Raw genomic sequence first — 20,770 nt, 5'->3', positions numbered from 1 at the left:
CTGTTAGCCAGCTTTAATGTCAACTCCCTGGCTCCAAAGTGGAGGGAATTACCCCACTTTTAGTCTCCAATGAGGAAAGAAGAAGAGCAACACAGCAAAATGCAGAGCTTGACTCTTTTTCAACCCACGCGCTCGTTTCTGTGTCTGACTGCTCTTGCTTTCTGGTGAAACACAGGGTCAGGACTGTGTGGATAAAACCCTGAGGGTTTTGACATTTCAGCTTCTCTGTCCTTTTTTTTTTAAATTTTTTTTTTCTTCTGGCCTCAGTACTGCTTTTGGAGGGGGGCCCAGATGATGGGGTGGTGTTGCTCAGGCATATGCAGAGCCCTGGCTCTCCTGGCGCTCCTGTTTCCCTTGCAGGAGAGGGGCTGCTGGGGCCTGAATCCCAGCTCTGGGGATCTGGAGAGGTCCCCACACTCAGATCCAGACCCCTGGGAGGTCCTGCACAGGCACAGACGCAGCTGGGTATGGAACCAGTTCTTCGTATTGGAGGAGTACACAGGAAATGAACCACTCTATGTTGGCAAGGTAAGTGATCTTTGGCTGTTTATGGGTCAGCATTAGCATGGCTTAGCAGTGCATTGTGACATACAAAAGAGATTGCATTTGCACAAACAAGAACCTTTAAATGAACCTATCCCTAGTTGGAAAAACAAACACCTTGTGATTAACTGATCCACACATAGCCTATTTCTGCAGATATGTTCCCAGGTTTATTGCACCTGCACAGAAATACACATATCAATAACCTCTTAGCATAAGGACCTGCAAAATCTGGGACACAGCGCTGTTTTACAGGAGTTGTATATATTCTCAATGCCCTATATAATGTTAAACAAATGAAAAGACAAAACACAGACTGTGTGGGTGGGTGTTGTGTGTCTTATTCCAGCCAGGCTGAAGTATGTGCTTGTGTAAATGGGCAGTTTTAGTTTGGAGGCCGTTGCACAACATGAGGGTAATTTGCATCATAATCAGTCCCCAGAAAAAGGTATATACTGTACGTGTCTTTGTATAGTTGCTGTTTTGCCAAGGTACAAGCAGAAAGAGCATGTTTTGGTGGGGATGTACAGTAAGTATGAAAGCCTCCCAATGACATTTAAATCAGGGCACAAATGACACATGAAGTGATGTGAGGTTGAACTCCCAAAGTGGCTGTGGTAACACTGCTGCTCTGCTATGGATTGCATATCCACAGGTACAGCCAAGTAGGGCTGCCCCCAAATAGTCGACCAAGCACTGGTCGACCAAAAAATCATTAGCCGACCAATATTTCATTGGTCGATTGGTCGCAGGAAAAAAAAAAAAAATATTTGGAGCCGTGTCTTGTCAAAATTAAGCCAACATCAATGACTGAACTGTATAGGAAAGGTTATGGGGCTTTTATTTTGAAGGGCCAGATACAGGAAGTCGTGACGTGACACTTTTTTTTTTTTTTTTTTTTTTACAAGGCACGGCAGTCTCTCTCGTATCACCGCTGTTTTCAACCTTAGCGGTGCTGTCTGAGCCCCGGTCCCGTCCCACAGCGCTCACCGGCGGTCAGTCTCAGTGTCACGGAGCGGATCCATGATGGTCCCCGCTGCAGTCAGAGACCCGCACCCATAGACATATGTCTATGCCCACACCCATAGACATATAGGCTACTATGCCCGCACCGCTCCACGCCGCGGACCCCCACCCCCGCACCCCGTCACACAGCCTGAGCTCAGTAACTTTTTACCCTCCTCATCTACTGTGTTTATTGGTGATAAACGGGCATTCTGCCGGTAATAACGGTGAAACACGACCGGCTTGTTGTTGAATCTCGGACCCAACACGGCCGGAGTCACGAGCATTAATTAATTAATTCTCAACCTGACCGCGGGCACAAAAAAAAAAAAAATTATAAAAAAAAAAAAATTTTTTTTTTTTTTTTTTCCCTCAAGGTGGGGGGTCGATTAGTCGACTAATCGCCATAAGTGACGACTACTGGTCGACCAACAAAATCTTTGGTCGGGGGCAGCCCTACAGCCAAGTAGTGGAGGATGTGTTAAGATACAGTACGTCTCTTCAATAAAAAGTAGAAGCAACACAACGTAGAGACTAAAACTTTTCTTCAAACGGAAACTGCATCAAAATTGTAAGTGTGTGTTTGACAACACCGAATTAAATGTACTCGTATTCGCTTACAGCTACTGTGCAGTGTGATATGAACCATTGAAGTGTTAAATACTGACTTAAAAAGTGTTGTTAAACTGTACATAATGCCCAAAAGCACATTTGCCCAAAGGAGTTTTTACACCCAGTCATTTGGCAGATGCTGCTATCCAGAGTAGCTCTCACAAAGAAATAAAACTCCTGCTTTACACTCTTCTCTGCTCCCTCGATACAGCACACAAGCTGTAATCAGCTACATTCCTCTGCTGGAAGTAACTAGTAATTATGGCTGCCAACTAAATGTAAGAAAGTAAAAAGCGCAATGTTTCTCCTTGAAATAGTTAGAATGATAATGTAGATTAAAATGGAGAATACAAAGTTTAAATGGAGACAGAAGTACCTCAAAATTAAAACAATTACATCAATGAGTAAATACAGATGTTCAATCAGTATACCATACTTCAGTAAAAATGATTATTACATGACTTCAGAATTTCAGCAGATGTTATTAACATTCTAATATTAAAGGTAGCATTTTTTTTTACAAACTTGTTTGAAATCCTCTTCACACTCCAATTGCAACCAATTAATTAAATGCTTTTTCACGAAAATGAAAAAAGTCAGCCACCTGTGGGACAGACAATCCTATTACCGGTTGACGTTAAAGTCAATTGGATTGTGATGTGTCAATCAAGCTGCCTCCTCTGCACTAATCATGTGTGCGATGATCAGATTCTTCAACGAGTTACGACCCCGAAACACTGACAACGACAGTAACCCAAAGTACCACACTGAAGTCTGGTAGGTGGTAATCTATAGTAGGCTACCTCTGAGCTGGATGCTGGATGGTTTATTATGATGTCAGGTGTTGTCTTTCACATGAATGAGCCATGAGAAAAAGCTGGCAGACGGTTAGCGATGTTGCGCAGTGACACGCGACAGAAAGCCGCGTGTCACTTTCATTTATTGTTTATTTGTCGAGGACAGTGCACATTAATGAACAGTTTAACGCCGTGGCGGCATGTAAGTGTGCCGGATTTAGCTCAAAGCTAGTTTCCGTCCGTAGTCCTCACATTAAAGGTGTACAGAAAAGAAAACTGAATTTAAGCCCACTCTGGGTCATAAAATTAATGTGATAACTCATCTTTCAGACGATGTAGGCCAAACTTTGTGCAAAATTCTATTTTTGAGTAAATCCGGGATGAAAGTGGGTTTTTTTTTTTTTCGCATTGGATAATGCAGGCGCACGGATTATACGTCAGCCTGTACACGATTCACCAGCCACTGATATTGGATCCGTAATCCGTCATTCAAACGTCTGAGACACGCACACACACACGGAGCTCGGTCTCGCCCCAAGCTTTGAATATCCCGCCCGCTCGATAACGACCAATCAAATTCGTTTTCCTTACTCGGGTAAACTCGTGTTGCAGCTCGTGACAATTCGGCGCGACAAACAGGACAAATGGCCATTTCTGTACACCTTTAAAAAACAGACAGACATACCACAGAGCACAGATAATAGTAATAATCACCTTGATGTGAAGCCAACGGTTCCATGTTCCTGTGCTCTGGAGGCGTGGCTTCAGAGAAAAGTCGGAGGAAAGGGGCTTGGACTTTTGACTGTTGTAAAATTGTTGGTTTACACTAACATTTGTTTTGAAAGGTGCTATATTACAGGGTTTGATGCCCGAATAACTCAATTTTGCCTATTTGCAATAGTGAAATGTACTTCAGTGGAGTACATTTACAATAATTGACAAAAAGTACAATAATTGACTCTGAAATGTACTGTAGTGTTCCGAATGAGATATACTGGAAATGGAAATAGAAATAGAAGTAGAATCAAGTACTTGAAAATATACTTGCAGTCCCAGTGCAGTCATTAGAAATGACCAGTAAACATGGCTGATAGATACAGAGGGGACTAAAAAAAGCATGTTCTATTGCTCTGTAATGTAGTGTAGTGGAAGTAGAAGAATAAAAGGGAAACTCCAAGTAGTCCAAGAAGCTGAGAACTCTGCTGTGATATAACCACAACTCACATCCACAGCTTGTATTTCTTTGAAGTCGTGTACTAATGCTGAAGCTGCCTGTTGTAAAATCGCATGGTTCACCCCACAGGGTTTGGAGTGCACAAATGTTGCTCTCCCTATAGCTTTCAGCACCACGGTGTAAATGGACAGCTCCTGCCTGGAAAATGACTTTACTAGCGTGTTGCAGTGCAGGCCAGATGGGTCTTGGATAGCTCTCTAGATCCCTGTTATCTTGGAGAATTTTCTGGTCTTATTATGAAATTAGTTTTCATCTTTCCGCTCATCTGCAGGATAATCATTCTCATCTGCATGTATTTGCTGGGTCTGCCTCTCACAAGCCCATTTCCTTGCTGCCTCTGAACTGGATTATCGTCTCCAGCTGGAATTAGGGTACATTTGACTGTCCTTTTGTTCTCCTCTGTTTCTTTTTTTTCTCTGTCTTTTTTTTTTTTGCCAGGGGGATGTTGAGGGGGAAACGTATAAATCAGTATGAGCATATTTGTGACACTACTTGAGTTCAGATAAAGGTCATTTTCTTGTCTGGGCTTGTATGGTGTCTTACAGAAAAACACTGTCAGACATCTCATCTCATATATCTGACAAGTGGGGAGGGTGGCGTATAGCTATATATTTTTTTGGTGTGTGAACATCTGTGCTGTGTTCTCTGAACCAAATGTTTTGTCCTTGTCCTGCGTGTTGGCCATTTGAAAGTTAAAGAAGAGAGGCCAGTGCAGTAGTATTTTTCGAGTGGTACTTTTCTTTTACACATGCTTGTGTCTGATTGCTTTTCTTGTTAGTAAATCCCACAGGACGTGAGCAGACTGATTACTTATTCATAGATGTGGAGAGATCTGCTTATCCTCATGGAATATACACAAACTCATTTGCTGGCCCCTTTCCAACAGGTAGACCTTTAGTTTTTTTCACAAACACACACACACACACGTACATATACTATATATTTAAAGGGACATTGTGTAACTTCTCCTGTTATCTATTCACGAAAATAGATTATTTGGTTCAAAAGTCTGTTTTTCATTAATCAGTAATCCCCCCCATCAACAAACTGAAGTGTTCCTTTCAGCTCTGAATGAGCCGTTCATATCATTCATATCTACATGGAGCGGGTAAGCTCGGTGCTGGCTGCCATGTGGTGTCTCCATGTTTTTACGTTCAGTGGCAGCGTGACGGTAGGAAACCATGGAAACTCAGCGGAGACACCGGAGCTGTCGGCTCAGGTCGAGGTGGCGTCTGTGAAAAGTCACCGCGGTAACGCAGTGAGGAGGAATGGAGCGTTACACTGATGCTGCATTCACCTGCAGTCGGGCAGACGGCCGTCGCTAACAAACCAGATGTCATTTTAGTCAGAGAAGTCGAGAGAAAGCCGGTAAAACGTGAGTCAGATAAACAATACGACATCGCCATGACAACATATTGTCACGTGTATTGTTTTGCATCATGCCATCTGCCCAATTTCAGGTGAATGCAGCATGAAAAATACTATTGAGTTGCTTGCGATATACAACCGCAACGCTAGATGGGAGTCATTCCTACACAATGTACCTTTAAATATATTAATGTTTGTTGATTGATTTGATTTTGTTTGGCGTCCTTGGCTTTAAAAGTCTGGGAGAAACACGCCATCAGACATGTAAAAAGTCAGATTGGCTACATCTTTACATCCGACCTCGTGCCCGAGCTCAGTCGAACCCTTTCAGAAGTATGAAAAATCAGATTCATTTACTCCCCTGCGGGACAGAGCGGGCTGCCTGGGAGCTTGAGAAGCTGTCACATTATTTGTTCCCTTAGATCATAGTTGTCACATAGTGTGTGTTCGTTGTGGTATCACAAGGGCACGCCGCTGTTGTAAAAAGTACGGGCGGGACACCCTGACCTCCTGACTCAGTGTGAGCGACGTAGAAGGTCCCACCATGTCAACAAAATGACCTTACTCGAAATGAATTCTCAAAAAAAAATAGACAAAAATACACACACACACACACACACACACACACATACAGAGATACAGCTGCATCTAATTCTTCATACTCAGCTCTAACAATTTGAAGCAGGTTACAGGCAAAAACACTCGAGTGACATGACCAGTAATTTCTTTTGTCAGATGTATCCGGGTATCTAATATGACAAACAATGGGAATCTGTGTCCAAACAACAGGCACAGTCGCTGCACAATTTGGTCATTTGTTTGGCTGGAAGCAAAGGGAAATATGATATAGTCAGGAAATGGGAAGTCATCACTTTGGCCTGGCTGTTCCCTTTGCATCTGCAGTCTGCTCGGCTTTAATGCATTCTGTCAGATTCTGAATTTCACAACCAAATGTCTCATTACGCCTTGGCACTCTGCCTCGGGTAATTGTACTGGCCTGGAATCAGCTGCAGTCGCATCAAGCCCGGAGGAAACGTACATACATTTTTATAAGAAGCACAAACTACACAGCTTTTCCCGCTGCAAATTGGTGACGCACATATTTAAACAAGGCGAAGAAAAACTGCTGGAGCAACTCATCCACTTAACAAACACTTACTGGTAAACGCTGGCGTGATTAATGATTTCCGCGGAGGGCGTTCGTTCGCGCGGTTAAATATTTGCGAGCTTTGAAACGCGCCAATCGCGTGGCCTCTGCTGACAAAGCAGATATTACCGTAGTAGGCGTGCTGTTTTGCACCATGTAAAAGGCGGCATATCAATATTTAGATCTTACTCTCCCCGCTTCATACTTTACAATATTTTCCCTTCTCTCCAATAACTTTTGTGAAGCTACTGCTACAAGCTATTAAGGAGTTTTATATATATATTTATATATAGATCTGTTTATGTTCAAGTGAGTGGAGAAATTCGGAGCCTCTGAGGCAGAGTGGTGCTCCACATCACAGGAGGTACAAGCGCACAGACACAGGCCTTATGCTGAATCTCACTTATTTATAGAGATGTCTTCGAAATTGGCAGTCTGACTAACCATCCGAGGAATGGATGGACTTATTTCACCTTATAATTCAGGCGGTATTAGCGCGCGCTCTCTTGCTATACGCTCACAAAGGGAATTCTTCCAGCGCAAATAAAAGAAACCTCACTGAGGAGCAAGAAGATGGAAAACATCTCTAGATAGAAGACTCTCTTGTCAGGTCTTCAAGTGTTACTGGGAGATCGCTCCTCCCTAACATCGCAAGGCTATGAAGATGGAAATGTTTTCTTCATTGCAACAAGTGCTCGTGTTTGATCGTTTTTTATTGCAACACACGTCGGACATCTCTGTGAGCATGCATCTTGAGTCATTTCTGACCTGCTGCTGCACTTGACAATAATTCAGTTTAATAATCAAACAATATGCATCATGGGCATCAGGGGGTAGACCCACAGATAATTACAGCGAAGGGAGCATAACATTTTACTATGCAAGCTACTTCATTAGCATTCTATTAGATGCTCACTGTCAAATGGGTTAGAATCATAGAGCACAGGGCGTTGCTGCAAAGGTCATTCTCAATAGCATCTGCTCGCACTCGCTGGTGCCGCAAACACGCCGTCGCAGCTGGGGGAGTGGTGAGAGCAGCATGTTGAGCCGGAGAGGAGAGGAGGGTGATTTAAGCTGACAGAGGAAGGAGCAGTGGGAGGAGGACGAGGAGGACGGGGTGGTGGGGGTTGGGGGGTAGCAGCATCGTATACCTGCTACCCAGGGACGAGAGCTCACAGAGGGGGGAGCTCATGAGGCGTCCTGGGGGCCTCTTCTGGGACGGCGGGAAAAGCCTTTATCTGAGCCGAGGAATCAAAGAGCACAAAAACAGCAGCGTAAACGAGACTGGAGGGTAGTTATCAGCGGGGGCAGGGGAAAGGACAGAGGAGGAGCCTTGTTTACACTTGCGCTCTCTCTCAAACATACCGGGCCAAGGATAGAGTCAACATCAGCGGGGCAATTTTTTAGATGAGGTCCAGTAAAGTTTAAGTCCAGCAGGAGGTCAGGACAAAGTCAAGACCGTACAACATGAACCGAGATTGATTCAACACCAAAAACCAGCAATAAAGCACCACACCTGTATGTTTTATACCTACACTATAAATGTGTGTGAGGGTTTCAGTGGAGAAATACTTCTGCCTATACCTCTATAATGTACCCTCCATGTCCAAGTAATTACTGCAAAGGGATTTACTGGAGAAAATATCAAGCTCAGGGCTCAGTCACACCTCTAATTCATTTAAACTGAGGCCCGCTCATCTGACGAGTTCTGTTTTGGCTGGCTTTGCCAAATCTGCAGGTCAAACTCAAAGTTGTTCAGCTCCGATTTTGTGAAATTCAGTGCTGGTAAATCAAATTGTAACTATGACGCAGCTTGTGTTTTCCAGATGGAGCAGCATCCCAGCATCTTGCTTCAGATAGTGATGCGACATCATAACATGATTCCGTGCTGAACGAGTCTCACCGTGGCTTAAACGGTTCAATCGTTACTGGATTAGTTGATTGACAGAAGAGAAATGATCAACAGTTTTGATACCTGAATAATCTTTTGAGTCATTTAAAAGACAATTCCGGGCAAATTCAACTCGGGGCTGTATTTTCCTAACATTTTAGGTCTAAAAGAAGGAATCTGAAGATTTTCAGTTTAATTCCTCCTATTTTGCGGTAGTTGTAATAATAAATAAACTTCTCGGTGCATGTTTGAGTAGCCATCTGACGCTGTCTGTGGAAAAAAATTGCGGCTTTAAGGGATGTAAACAGCCTAAGCAGTGGAACTTGCATCCGCTCCCATTCATCGCTGCTGTGGTGATGCGGGGACAGATGCAACCACCGCAAAACAGGAGCAAGTAAACTGAAAGGTTTCTTCTTTTAGACCTAAAATGATAGGAAAATACAGCCCCGAGTTGAATTTGCCCGGAATTGTCCTTTAAGGAAAAGTCAAAAATATGCATGAGTGTCAGTTTCTCAAATTTAAGAAATTAATTTCATGTAATTGTAAAAAAGTGTGTTTTTGACTGTTGATGGAGCAAAACAAACAATTAGAATTATGTCAACTGGGACACTATTAAAAAGTGACAATATATTTTATAAGATGATGTAAGATAAAATAACATAACATAAGAGCATACTGTACAGAACAACATAGGATCAAAATAACATCAACAACACAATGACATCTTTTTATTAATGCTTTAAGTTTATATTTTGGTTAAAGGGGATTGATATTTTGCTTGTATGCATTTCAGTTTATGACAATATATGTCTTTGTGCTAATATTGTTATTGTGTTGCCATGAGGACAACCTAAATATATAGTTAGTGATGAGAAACTTATCTTTAGCTTGCATGTAACAAAGACGCTAAATCTTTGACATGAAAGATGTTGTCTAAATTTAACCGAGCAAGATGCACCCACACAGGTATTTTCACTCACAGAGGCTGATCAGTCAGGTGGAAGCTGAGCAGAGCCACGCTGGGAATTACCCAACGATACCAAGCTGTATGTAGTTATGAGAATGATGAAGGTGTCATTTGTCCTGCCCTAACACCTGCATCAAAACCACCAGGAGAGTACGGGAGCTGTCAATCACACGGCACAGTTTGAAAGGTCCAACATCAGTGAAAGCCCCCAAGTGGGTCGACTGCGTGTCTGCGGCGGCTTACAGCTGCTTCGCCCTATAAATTCTTAAGACACATTTTTTTTCTCCAGTGAGTCTACACACTGACTCTTGAGATATAACTGTAGGATTAAAAAAAATCTTGTGAATTGAAATGTTGTATTAAATAAGCTACAGCCGCAGCCTTTTACACCTGACATCCTTTACAAGAGCAAAGGAGATCACAGATATTTAGAAAAACATGTCCTCAGTCTCGGTCTACAGTGATTTACTCCTCATATGTTTGCTCTTATTACAGAAGCTGTTTATCTTTTTGCCAAATGAAGTCATTATTTACAGCTTGGATTTACTCGCCGTCCTCTCGTCTCGTCTCGTCTCGTCTCACCCCCTCGGTGAGATTCCTCAAATTTATGTTGGTGTGGTGATGTTGGCTTGGTGAAAACAGAGGTGCATCATGTTTGGCATTTGGATGTACTGTATCAGTATGAGATAATGTTTCTTGTAGCGAGTGATATTCAAACTTAATTAAATATTAAGGGATATGGTGAGAGCAAAGGGAGTTGCGAAGCAGTTTGAAGTTGTGTATTTTATGTTTTTCGGTTTCCTCTTTTATGTGCCTTTTTTTTTTTTTGTCTGAGTATTTGGTTGCTGAAGTTTCCTGAAGTGCTGATGTATTGAATTTTCGACATCCCCAACAGGTCTGATGTTGAATAATTCAGGAGAGGTCCTGAGCCTGTGCTGAGAGTATAGACATACTATGAATACACACAAAAAGTGAAGTTTTTCGATCTCTATTTTCCCTCTACAAAGTGGATAACAGGTGGCCTGGAGACTATTGTGTTTGCTACAACGGCGGTATCAAGCATTTTTCTCCACTTCACTGAATAATGTAAGCATGGCAGGGCTCGACTGGAAAACGGGCGGTTCATGTATTACAAAGTGTTGGGTTAAATGTCTGCCACTTGTTACTGAGGTTTGTGGCTTTAAAGAAGAGGTGGAAAGAGCGTTTTTCTTTCTCAGAAATATATTTTTGTCAGTTGGAAAGCAGAAGAAAGAGGAGATATGAGAGACGTAGGAGAGAGGTGTTTGTCGGGCATCAGAGTGCAGAGGCTACCTCTCCTCAAAATGAAATGAGGCGCCATAGACCGGTGCTCATTTTTCACACACTAATTGCATTTCGCATGGATATCTGAATGAAATCAAAGCAGTTTGATGTCGGTGCGTCTGAAATTGGCTTTCATACAGATACAGCGGCAGACAAGAGATTGGAGACGTTACAAATGTTTCCTTAAGATTACAGGGATATTGAGTTTCCCCATCTCTTGTTGTTTTTCCTACTCCAGGTACATCCAGAGAGCCGCTCATTGTGTCAAGTGCGTTTTGAGATTGATTCATTATGTATTACCTTCTGCTGCTTACGGGACCCCAGGTTCAACATCTATCAAAACGCCATTGAATTTGACTCTTTACAAACACTGAAGCGCCACAGTAATCAGATTACTACCCACTTTGAGCTGTAGTCTAATTTCTAAAATGTCCATCTGAGTGAGAAAGCAAGTTTCCCTTTTCAGGTTACAGGTGGAGGAAATAATCTGGTTAACACGGCTGAATTTGTGAAGGTGAAATCTGATTATTTATCCATGTACAGTACAGTGTAGCCATATCCTGGTTTCTAGGCATTGTTGCATATAACATCATCCAAAGTTTGCTTGAAAAAAAAAATCTATGGAGTAGATAAACTCACCAAAAAAATCTGGCTTTGTCTGTGTTTGCAATACTTATGAACAGAAGGAGATTTAACTATGAATCTATGTATGGCAGTGTGGCCTTTCTATATTGTCACAGCAGCCATGTCTACTCCTACACACCTTGTAGCTGGAAACAAAGGGTAAATGTTAATCACAGTGTCATGTGAGGCTGTAGATAAATGCTAACACACTGTAAGCAAACTAATACACTCACAATGATGACACAAACATGCTGAGTTTTAGCAGACTAGATATGTTCATAATCTTGGTTTAGCTTGTTAGCATGCTAACATTTGCTAATTAGCACAGTGTTGTTACAGTATTTTGTCTGGTAATTTGTTAGATGTTTCATACAGGAAATGTAGTTACAAGTCACCCTCAGTACAGAATGGTTATCTGTTCATAACTATTGACTATTGAACTATTGAAAATGACAACTTCATGGTGCTGCCATAGTAAAAGTCAGTAGGCTGAATCCTCTGGGTAGTAAGAATGTCTGTGCAAATAATTCACAACACTACCACACAGTTAAAGGTTTTAGGAGTAGGTTCGTTACCTCTAATTGTCGGTGCAAGCTCTATTTAGAACGGCGGAGCAGAGCCGTGAGCTGCCCAGAGCTACGCTACGGAGGCTAATGGAATTTCTTGGTTTCCCTCATCAAACTCATCAAATACACAATCCAACAACTCCAAAACGCTCTTGTGGAATGTTGTGACCTGCACATTCACCACACTATGAGATAATAACAGAACGTTACCAGACAGAGTTGTTTTATTGAGGCAAATGAGACTGCTTGCCAGAAAACTGCCCCCGACGGGAACGCACATCAGCGGTTTTGCATGAATTTACCGTTGCATTATCTCACAGTGTGGTGAATTTGCAGGTCACAACTTGTCCACCAGAGCGTTTTGGAGTTGTTGGATTGTGTATTTGATGAGTTTAATGAGGGAAACCAAGAAATCCTATTAGCCTCCTTAGCGTAGCTCTGAGCAGCTCGCAGCTCTGCTCCTCCGTTCTAAGAATAGCTTGCACCGACAATTAAAGCTAACGAACCTACTCCTAAAACTATAGGGATTATGGCAATGGGCAAATTTGCCTTAATGTTGAACTATCCCTTTAAAGAAAAAATAAGAGAGTGAGAAATATAGGTTTAATTGCGTATGATTATTCAAAGAGGACTACTGCTGTTTCCCAAAAAACCCCACTAGGCCTTCTCCCTATATAGAGTTCACTATGAAGTGATTTCGCCATTTTGCGGTGTTGTGTGTAGACTGAATGTAAAGCAAGGTTTATTATCCCCTGTAGTGGGCTCAGTATCCCACAGAGGATCGTAAAATGTAGTATACAACCTATGGTCAGTAACCAAGCAACTGCCTTGCATCATGCATTGTGTTCGTGGTTAAAGAAAGAAAAATGTCTCATCTGAAGAGGCTGTGAAGGTACATTAGAAAACATTAGGAATCTCTGCACTAACCTGTCTCTAGTCATTTTTTTACTCTAACAAACTGGTAGAAGAAATGTTGTATCAATGATAGAAAGTCATTTCTGTTTACAGTAGTGCACTTTAGGGCTGTTCTGACGTCAGACCATTTTGAGGAAAGGGTAGAAGGGGAAATACATAAACTAGTTATACGACTTTCTCACCTTAACCTGATTATGTGTGTATGTGTCCATGTAAACGTGTCCAAATTGCTGCTCGGCTAAAGTAACCTGAAGCCGTTCTACCCCCTCTCCTTCACCATCCTCTCCTCCTCACACACACACACATAGACTTTTTTATCCAACCCCAACCCCCACACTCTCCTCTAGACATTTACCATCCAATGGATGAAGGGACCCTAATATGCTAAAACCGGGGATGCATTGGCCACCTCTCACTGTAATTAAATTCACTCATAATGAATCATAGCCCCTAATCCTAAAACAGGCTATATTTCCACAGGGAGAAGAAATGACCTACATGTACTGGAAAAGCTCTTAGTATAGCCTTTCTACTACGGCTTTTTTACTTGGCATCTGCTCTGAAAATATGACAAACTCACACAAAACTCACTTTGAGCTGTGTTGAAAGTAAATGGCTGGTGTGGCGTGCTTATTTCCATATCAGTGCTTCTCATTTATATATATCACACAGGGTGTAGTTGAATAAATCAGGTAGCGGCTTCAAAGGATTCACAGCAAGTCATGTCACAGTTTGTGAGGATTTCTTAACAATGTGGTCAAGTCTTTTTTTATATACAAATACATACTTTTTGGTCTTGGTTTCAGCTAATTCTTTCTGACTTCAATTGCAGTGTCACATGTGACGGCTCGTTGCTATGTGGAGACTAATCTTTGCATAGTAACTCAAGGCAATTAGGGTATTGTATGAGCCCGTCATCGGAATAATGTTGGTGATTCACAGTGTTGCCTCTGTGCCTTTTGCTCTCGCTGGTGTAATTTCTCATTTGCAGACCATGTTGGTTGCAGCCCAAGATATTGTCACCGGTTTATTGTGTAAAAGAAAAAAAAATTAAAATAAATATATACATACATTTAGCAGCAGGAGAACACAGATAATGTGTACTTTGTTTTTCTGTATTGAATAGCCACAGATGGAAATAAATATAGTGCACTGGGTTGCAATGGCGGGGAAGTGGGCTAATTATGATTTCTATCTTTATTTCTGGTGCTTGAATTATTGTGTTGAATTCATTACCGCCTTTCTTTTACTTAATTGCACGTAGTCACTAATTGGATTATAGAATGTTAAATTTAAGCTTTTAATTCAAGCTTTTATTTGTTCCTAATAATTGGCCACTGCTATCAATAACATGGCTCTGGAAAACAACTTTTTCATCTGGGCACATTGGATGGTGCTTTCTTTTTTGGTAATAATGCACTCTTCCCTACTGCATGTCTTTCTGTTTAGTAATATGACTATAGCTGCATTTACACGTATTACTATGCTGCCCTACAAAGGCAAAGTGCAGTATCTGCATTTTTTCTTTTTTCTTTTTTTTTTTGACCAATCAAAAGTGTAGCATATTCTCTTCAATCTGGTAGAATTTGATATTGGTACTGCTAAAATTTCCAGAGTTATTGGGCTTTTTTATTTTGCTGTCCATCCCAAAAAGCACTGTGAAACTAAGGCAAAGTGCAGTATCTGCAAAGAGTACTGTACTCCCTACATTCTATGATTTACTTTATGATTCCATTGGAGTAAAACCAAGGCAAAGTGCCGTATCTGTAGCTAATACCAAGCCAAAGGCCAGTATCTGCACCAAAACCAAGGCAAAGTGCAGTATCTGCCATAAAACGGTCAAAATTGGTCAGAAAGACAAACTACAAAATACATTTCATTCAGTCCACCTTTATCTAATCAATTATAGACTTGGTGGTAATTCATAATTTGATGCTTAAACCTGACAATGAAAAACACAAAAAGCTGTTTTTTTCAGTTTGGCATTTTTACAGATACTACACTTTGGGCCGGATTTACTAAAGGTTTGCGTGTATTAAAACGTGTGCAAACGTGATTGCACGCGCAAACACACGTGGAACCTGATCTACTAACCGGACGCACCGAGGATTGCGTCCCTCACACGGGCAAAATAGCACGTGCGATCCATTTAGCGTGTTTGCCTTGATGCATATGTAAATATGGGCGTTTCAGCCAGAACGTGCAAAATACTGGGAGGAGTAGATGCAAATCGATTTATTTAGCGCGTGCAATGTGATTTACCAAACCAGGAAGAGATTGCGGTGGCTGTTTTTGCGTCTTTATTTACCACGTCTGAAAACCATGTACTAACTGATACAACTTTGCCAAAACGTATGCGTTTATTGATTTGATACCTATCAGAGCCCCGTGATCTTACATCTCTGCATTTCCTCACGTCTGGGTAATTCTCTAACAGTTTTTCAGCCGTGTTAAAAGTCTTTTACGCGCCGTTACGCACGGGACACGTCTGTCCTGCAGTGCGCTCCCCTCCTCTCCTCTCCTTTCCTCTCCTCTCACCTGGCTGCTCAGCTCCGTCTCTCAGTCCCGGTCCCGGACTGAGACACGTCACCGCTGCCTTCACCCGTCTTTGATCCCTGTGGTCAGTGGTCAGAGCGTTTAGATCCGTGTGTCCCACCTGAGCTCTCTATTAATCCACTGGATCATGGGCGGCACACACACACACACACACACACACACATTACAGGTGTGTGATTGTCGCTGCAGCTGCTGCCTGTTCGTCAGTATATGACGAGTTGGGCCCTGTAGCGATTTGTGTTTATTTATCTAAACAAAGCGCGAGAGAGATGAACACACATGCTGTCACTATATGCATCGGGTCAAATGTCATTCTGTCCCTTCGTCCGTTCAGCTCTCTGTCCACTCTCTCCATGGCGGAAACGATTACACGCGCAAAACCCTCATTTACATATTGCGGTTTGCACGTGTTTTCATTTAGCGGGTTACTCTTAGTAGATCACCTGTTTTGCGTGCACTAACCAAACACGCAATATTATAGCGGACGCAAACAATATAGCGCCCGTTATCTGGGATCTTAGTAAATCCGGCCCTTTGCCTTTGTAGGGCAGTATGGGTATAGTAAGTGGATAAGGATAATCAGTCAATGAATACGCATTCTTTAAACACCTGGATGTTCGTTTTGTGGTTGTTTTCTAGGTCGTATAGCAAATTTAAGCTTTGACCTCATGGTGGCATTATCAGCAGATTTTCAAATTTCATGGCAGCCCATCCACTAATTTATGAGAAACTTATTTCAATATTAATAGTAACCTCATTGTGGAGCCAGAGGAAAGAGGATGCTGTCCATCCAGTAAAACATTTTATTAAAACAAAAATGTCAAATGGTGTTTGACAAAAGTCAGGGATCACCAAACCTGTTGGGCCGTTAAAATCTCTACAAACATTCATAGCAGTCCATTCATTGGTTGTTGAGATATTTCAATTTGGCCCAAAGCCGAGGTTCTTGGCACACATCTATACCTGACTAAATGATGTTGGCCCATGAAAGTCTAGATAGATAGAAGCTTGGTTGCATTACTTTGTCCTAAAGTTTTTAATCCCATGCCCGAGCTGAACGGCCAAATGACCTAGTAAATACTCCGAATGCAAGAAGTGACCTTTGCTTCTCTCTTCCTCTTCATCTGAGGTACGGGCATGGCTGTAAAAAAAAAAAAAAGCATGATTACGCGATTCAAAACTTGGATGCTCCAGTGAACAAAACTACCCCCCCACCCCCACCCCTCCACTCGCCTTCATTACCGATTCCACATGACTGATTTGGGAAATTTGATCCAGTTAGGATCAGACATGGAGAGGCCCAGGGCTAATTCATGAAGAATATAACCACAATCACTGCATTGAAAAGAGCTGGTGGCAGTATTGATGTGTGTTTCTTTTCATTCTCTTGTACCGCAAAGCACTCATTCAGTCTCAGGGACAACAAAGATATGTGGATCTTGGCTGGTGAAGACTGTTTTTTTTGTTTTTTTGCACGGAGCTGTAGTAGTGATTTTCATCTGTTTTATGTCTGGTACAAACCAAGGACATTTTCTGAATATAGAATTTAAGCATCTTCTACTCATTTTTATTAAAATGACCTTCTTAAGTGTGTCTTTGAAACCTATATCTTCTCTTCATGTCTTTTCCTCTCCCTTTTTTCATACAGTATGAGTTTAGTCTCCATATCTCCATAAAAATACTTATTATCTCCTACTGTATATGTGCAAAGTAAACTAAAGGTGCAGGTCAAATTACTTTCCCTCATTTTAGAAAACATTAATCCTTTAGTCCATTTCAGATATTACTTTGACACAGATGAAATTTGTTAAATTTAACCGCTCCAGAGAAGTTTGAGGGATTTCTGTGATGGTATCCTGTTCTTGGAACCCAGCCCATTCATTTTCTATGGAGGAGATGAGTTCATAGTCTGACAGTGTTAAATTATGCCGGGGGGCTAAGGCTATGCAAAGACTATGGGATGATTCAGAGATGGATTGGGCGATGATCTAAGGTTGTTATTGAATTTGGCTCCTGATATCCCTCAGAATGAAGAATGGAGTCAGGAGAGTGATTTGCTCTTTTTTCTTGGTGTGAGACTAAATATATTCACTACTGCAGGGATTGTGTACACATCAAAAGTCTTCCTTCCCAAAGGCCCTCTCATGTTGGGGTTTAATAAGGTATTTTATTGTTTGAAGTAGTACTGCTTGTTTGAGTTGTTTATAATCCCTTTGGATCGTAGCAGCACAGTTGGTAGTGTAAAAGAGATGGCATTATCCCCGTGTTTACTTTTCTTTCTCTCCGGTACCAGCCGTTCGGTTACATTTTCTAATCCAGGTGGGTTGTTTCATTTTTTTCCCCCACCAAAGAACTGAAGGAGGTCTGGAGTCACGGGGCTGACGAATCTTTCAGTGCCAGTGGTGAAGGATGGATGATGTGTTAGTTGGGTATGTATGTAGGCGCTGCACAGAGAAGGAGAGGTAAATGGAAAGATAGGACAAGGTAAGAAGAATGCCGTCTGTAGCAGGAATGTGTGTGTAGGTCAAAGTAATAATGTGGAGAAGCTCACGTAACGCAGCCGCAGTCCTTGACTGTCTTATGGTGCAGTGTTCTAGCAACACTGGAGTTAGTCAGCAGGCTGTGGCTCAGAGTCTCTCAGAAATGTACACTCTAGACAATTATTTCAGTGCTTGTGAGGTTTTGCAACCTGACCCTAACCCCTAACCCTTTTATGCATATTGGAGTAGATAAGAGGAGAAGCATAATTATTCTACCAAAATTAATTATGTGTTGCACCTGTTCACTTGTAACTTTACTGCAGGAGGTCACATAAAACAAAATTACAGCACCTGTACATTTGATTTTTTTTTTTTTTGTTGTTGTTTTGAAAAGCTGCTAAAGATTCTGTCACTTTTTGGCACAATAATTATGAAAAAAAAAAAAAAAAACTTGGAATGGACCATTATTTGCTTTCAGATATTAAAAGATGCCAAAAAAGGAAGGAAACAAACAAACAAAAGAAACATCTGCAGCTGTTTCAACAATCAGTTCATCTCTAAACCAATCTGAAACTAAAATATCAAACAATCCTTTGTTTCACCATCTTAGTAGTTGGGTTTTCCTATTTTCTTCAGCTTCTTGGAACACTTTTGTTTGTTTTTTTATGTTGCACTTTGGTTTTACTGTATAACCCTGGGTTTAAAAATGTATGCAGGATTTTTACTCTTCTCTCGATGGGAACAGAGGAAATACACTTCAGACTGATCAATACAGTATGTTTTGTTTATTTATTATGTGGTATGTTTTTGAAAATTCTAATACCAATTGGATTTTCCAGATGTTTTTTTAGTGAGGGTGTATCCACACTGAAGTGAATAGGAAATACTTTCTTGTGTTTGGATGAAACTGAGAAAACTGCTTAAACACTACACAGGCAAGCAGGTCTTTTACAAAGAGTAAAGAGTTATATCACTTCTACTGGCTCATATGACCAGTAGTTAAATTTCCCATTAATTATTTTGATCTAAAAATGTTTCAAGTTCATTTTTCATGTAAAATGGTTTATTTATTGCATTTAGGGATAGGACTTGCCCATAGATAAAACCCCATTCAAAAATGAATTTATTTGACTCTAATGGGAAAATCTATGCAGAAAGCTGCAAGTGCAATTCTATTGTAAATAGATATCTGACCTGTTAGACAGAGGTGAAATAGAGATAAAATGGGAACAGCCAAAAGGAAATTTAAAAAATACACATATCTAGTGAGAGCATTAGTATGTTTTTACATTAAATAGCTCTTCCCATGTTTTTCGGTACGTAACATTGGTACATGTTGCCGAGTCATACCGTTCTGTTGTGAGTTAGAGTCACGGCCCACGAGGAGTCGTGACAACCACGCGTTGCCCGAACTTTTGCTGACTCTTCATCTGGTGGCCTCGGGGTGTTTTCAGCAGACGGTGGCATATACAGCAGAGATGTCACGCTCACCCTGGTGCTGTCTGGGGGACTTAGGGCAGCGGCACAGCAACAGGAACAACACATTGGTATTCCCACAAGCGGCAGATGAAATCAAAGTTGACTTGTTCTTGACAGCGAGATTCCCAAGTGTCATGTGAGCAATAGATAGGAGCAGAGTAGCACATAATGCCATATTTACACACAAAGGAAACACATCTGCTGCACAGCTGCTCAGAGTGTCAATGCTGCCTTCAAATGTAGTGGCCAGAATTTTTCAGGTGGAGCCTATAGCCTACTGCCTAGATACGGTGAATCACTGAATCAGAGGCTGAACTAATACAAAGATTATATCTGAATATGGTAGAGATGGAAAAGATTCTAACGTTAGATATGTGAGTGTTTTACGTCATCAGCTCAGCACTCTGTAAAACCCCAGGTGAGGCTGCCAATTTTCACCCTTCAGCAACGAATGCTGTGATGTCTTCTAAGAGCCCAGATGTAGACAGACCTGTCACCTGCCCAGCACGGCGCTGTTAAACTAGAAATACCACAGCTGCACCGCGTTTAGAAATGAAAGAATGAGTGCAGCTTCGGAAGAAGTTTTAAAAACACACAAGTCGCCGATTGAAAGGTCTCACACGGAATCGCTCCGACACTTTTACAGGAGTACCAACCCGGGGATGAGATGTGACAGATCCTTTTTACAGTTTGCACAGTGGCTAGCAGCTCACCGTGTCTCCACTGCCTCTGTGTGAGCTTTAGAAGTCCATGTGATGACATTGCTCCTTGCAGCTGTACTGTATGTGTCAGAAAGAACTCCACTGGCAGTGGAAAAGAAGTCAATTTGCTCCTATTAGCAAGTTTCCCTTATATGCACGATTTTGGTAGAGAACAGAGGTATAACATTACAAATTTATAATATGATGGACTGGCATTATATCCATTAAACTATGCTGCCCTACAAAGGCAAAGTGTAGTATCTGTAAAAATGCCAAACTGAGAAAAACAGCTTTTTGTGTTTTTCATTATCAGGTTTAAATTATGAATAAGTCTATAATTGATTAGATAAAGGTGGACTGAATTAAATGTATTTTGTAGTTTGTCTTTCTGACCAATTTTGGCCGTTTTATGGCATATTTTGTGACCAATTTTGACAGTTTTATGGAAGATACTGCACTTTTGCCTTGGTATTAGCTACAGATACGGCACTTTGCCTTGGTATTACTCCAATGGAATCATAGAGTAAATTATAGAATGTAGGGAGTACAGTTACTCTTTGCAGACGCTGCACTTTGCCTTGGT

The 20,770-nt window shown here is 41.5% G+C and overlaps 1 protein-coding gene across 1 annotated transcript in view; it reads left to right on the top strand.

Moving 5' to 3' along the window:
- Nucleotides 1–291: 291 nt before the first annotated feature.
- The window catches only part of LOC311003413 (cadherin-7-like), a gene marked incomplete at both ends in the record, with an annotated part of 111,717 nt that continues 91,238 nt past the window's right edge, over nucleotides 292–20,770 (top strand). Inside the window, one exon of the mRNA XM_083995170.1 lies at nucleotides 292–528. Within this exon, the coding sequence (XP_083851296.1) occupies nucleotides 292–528 (237 nt within the window). The remainder of the gene's footprint in view (nucleotides 529–20,770) is intronic.

This window comes from Trachurus trachurus, assembly GCF_905171665.1.
Source record: "Trachurus trachurus genome assembly, chromosome: 20".
Classification (NCBI taxonomy): domain Eukaryota; kingdom Metazoa; phylum Chordata; class Actinopteri; order Carangiformes; family Carangidae; genus Trachurus; species Trachurus trachurus.
Note: the sequence above shows the minus strand (reverse complement) of the source record. Positions and strands in the feature narration are given on the sequence as shown.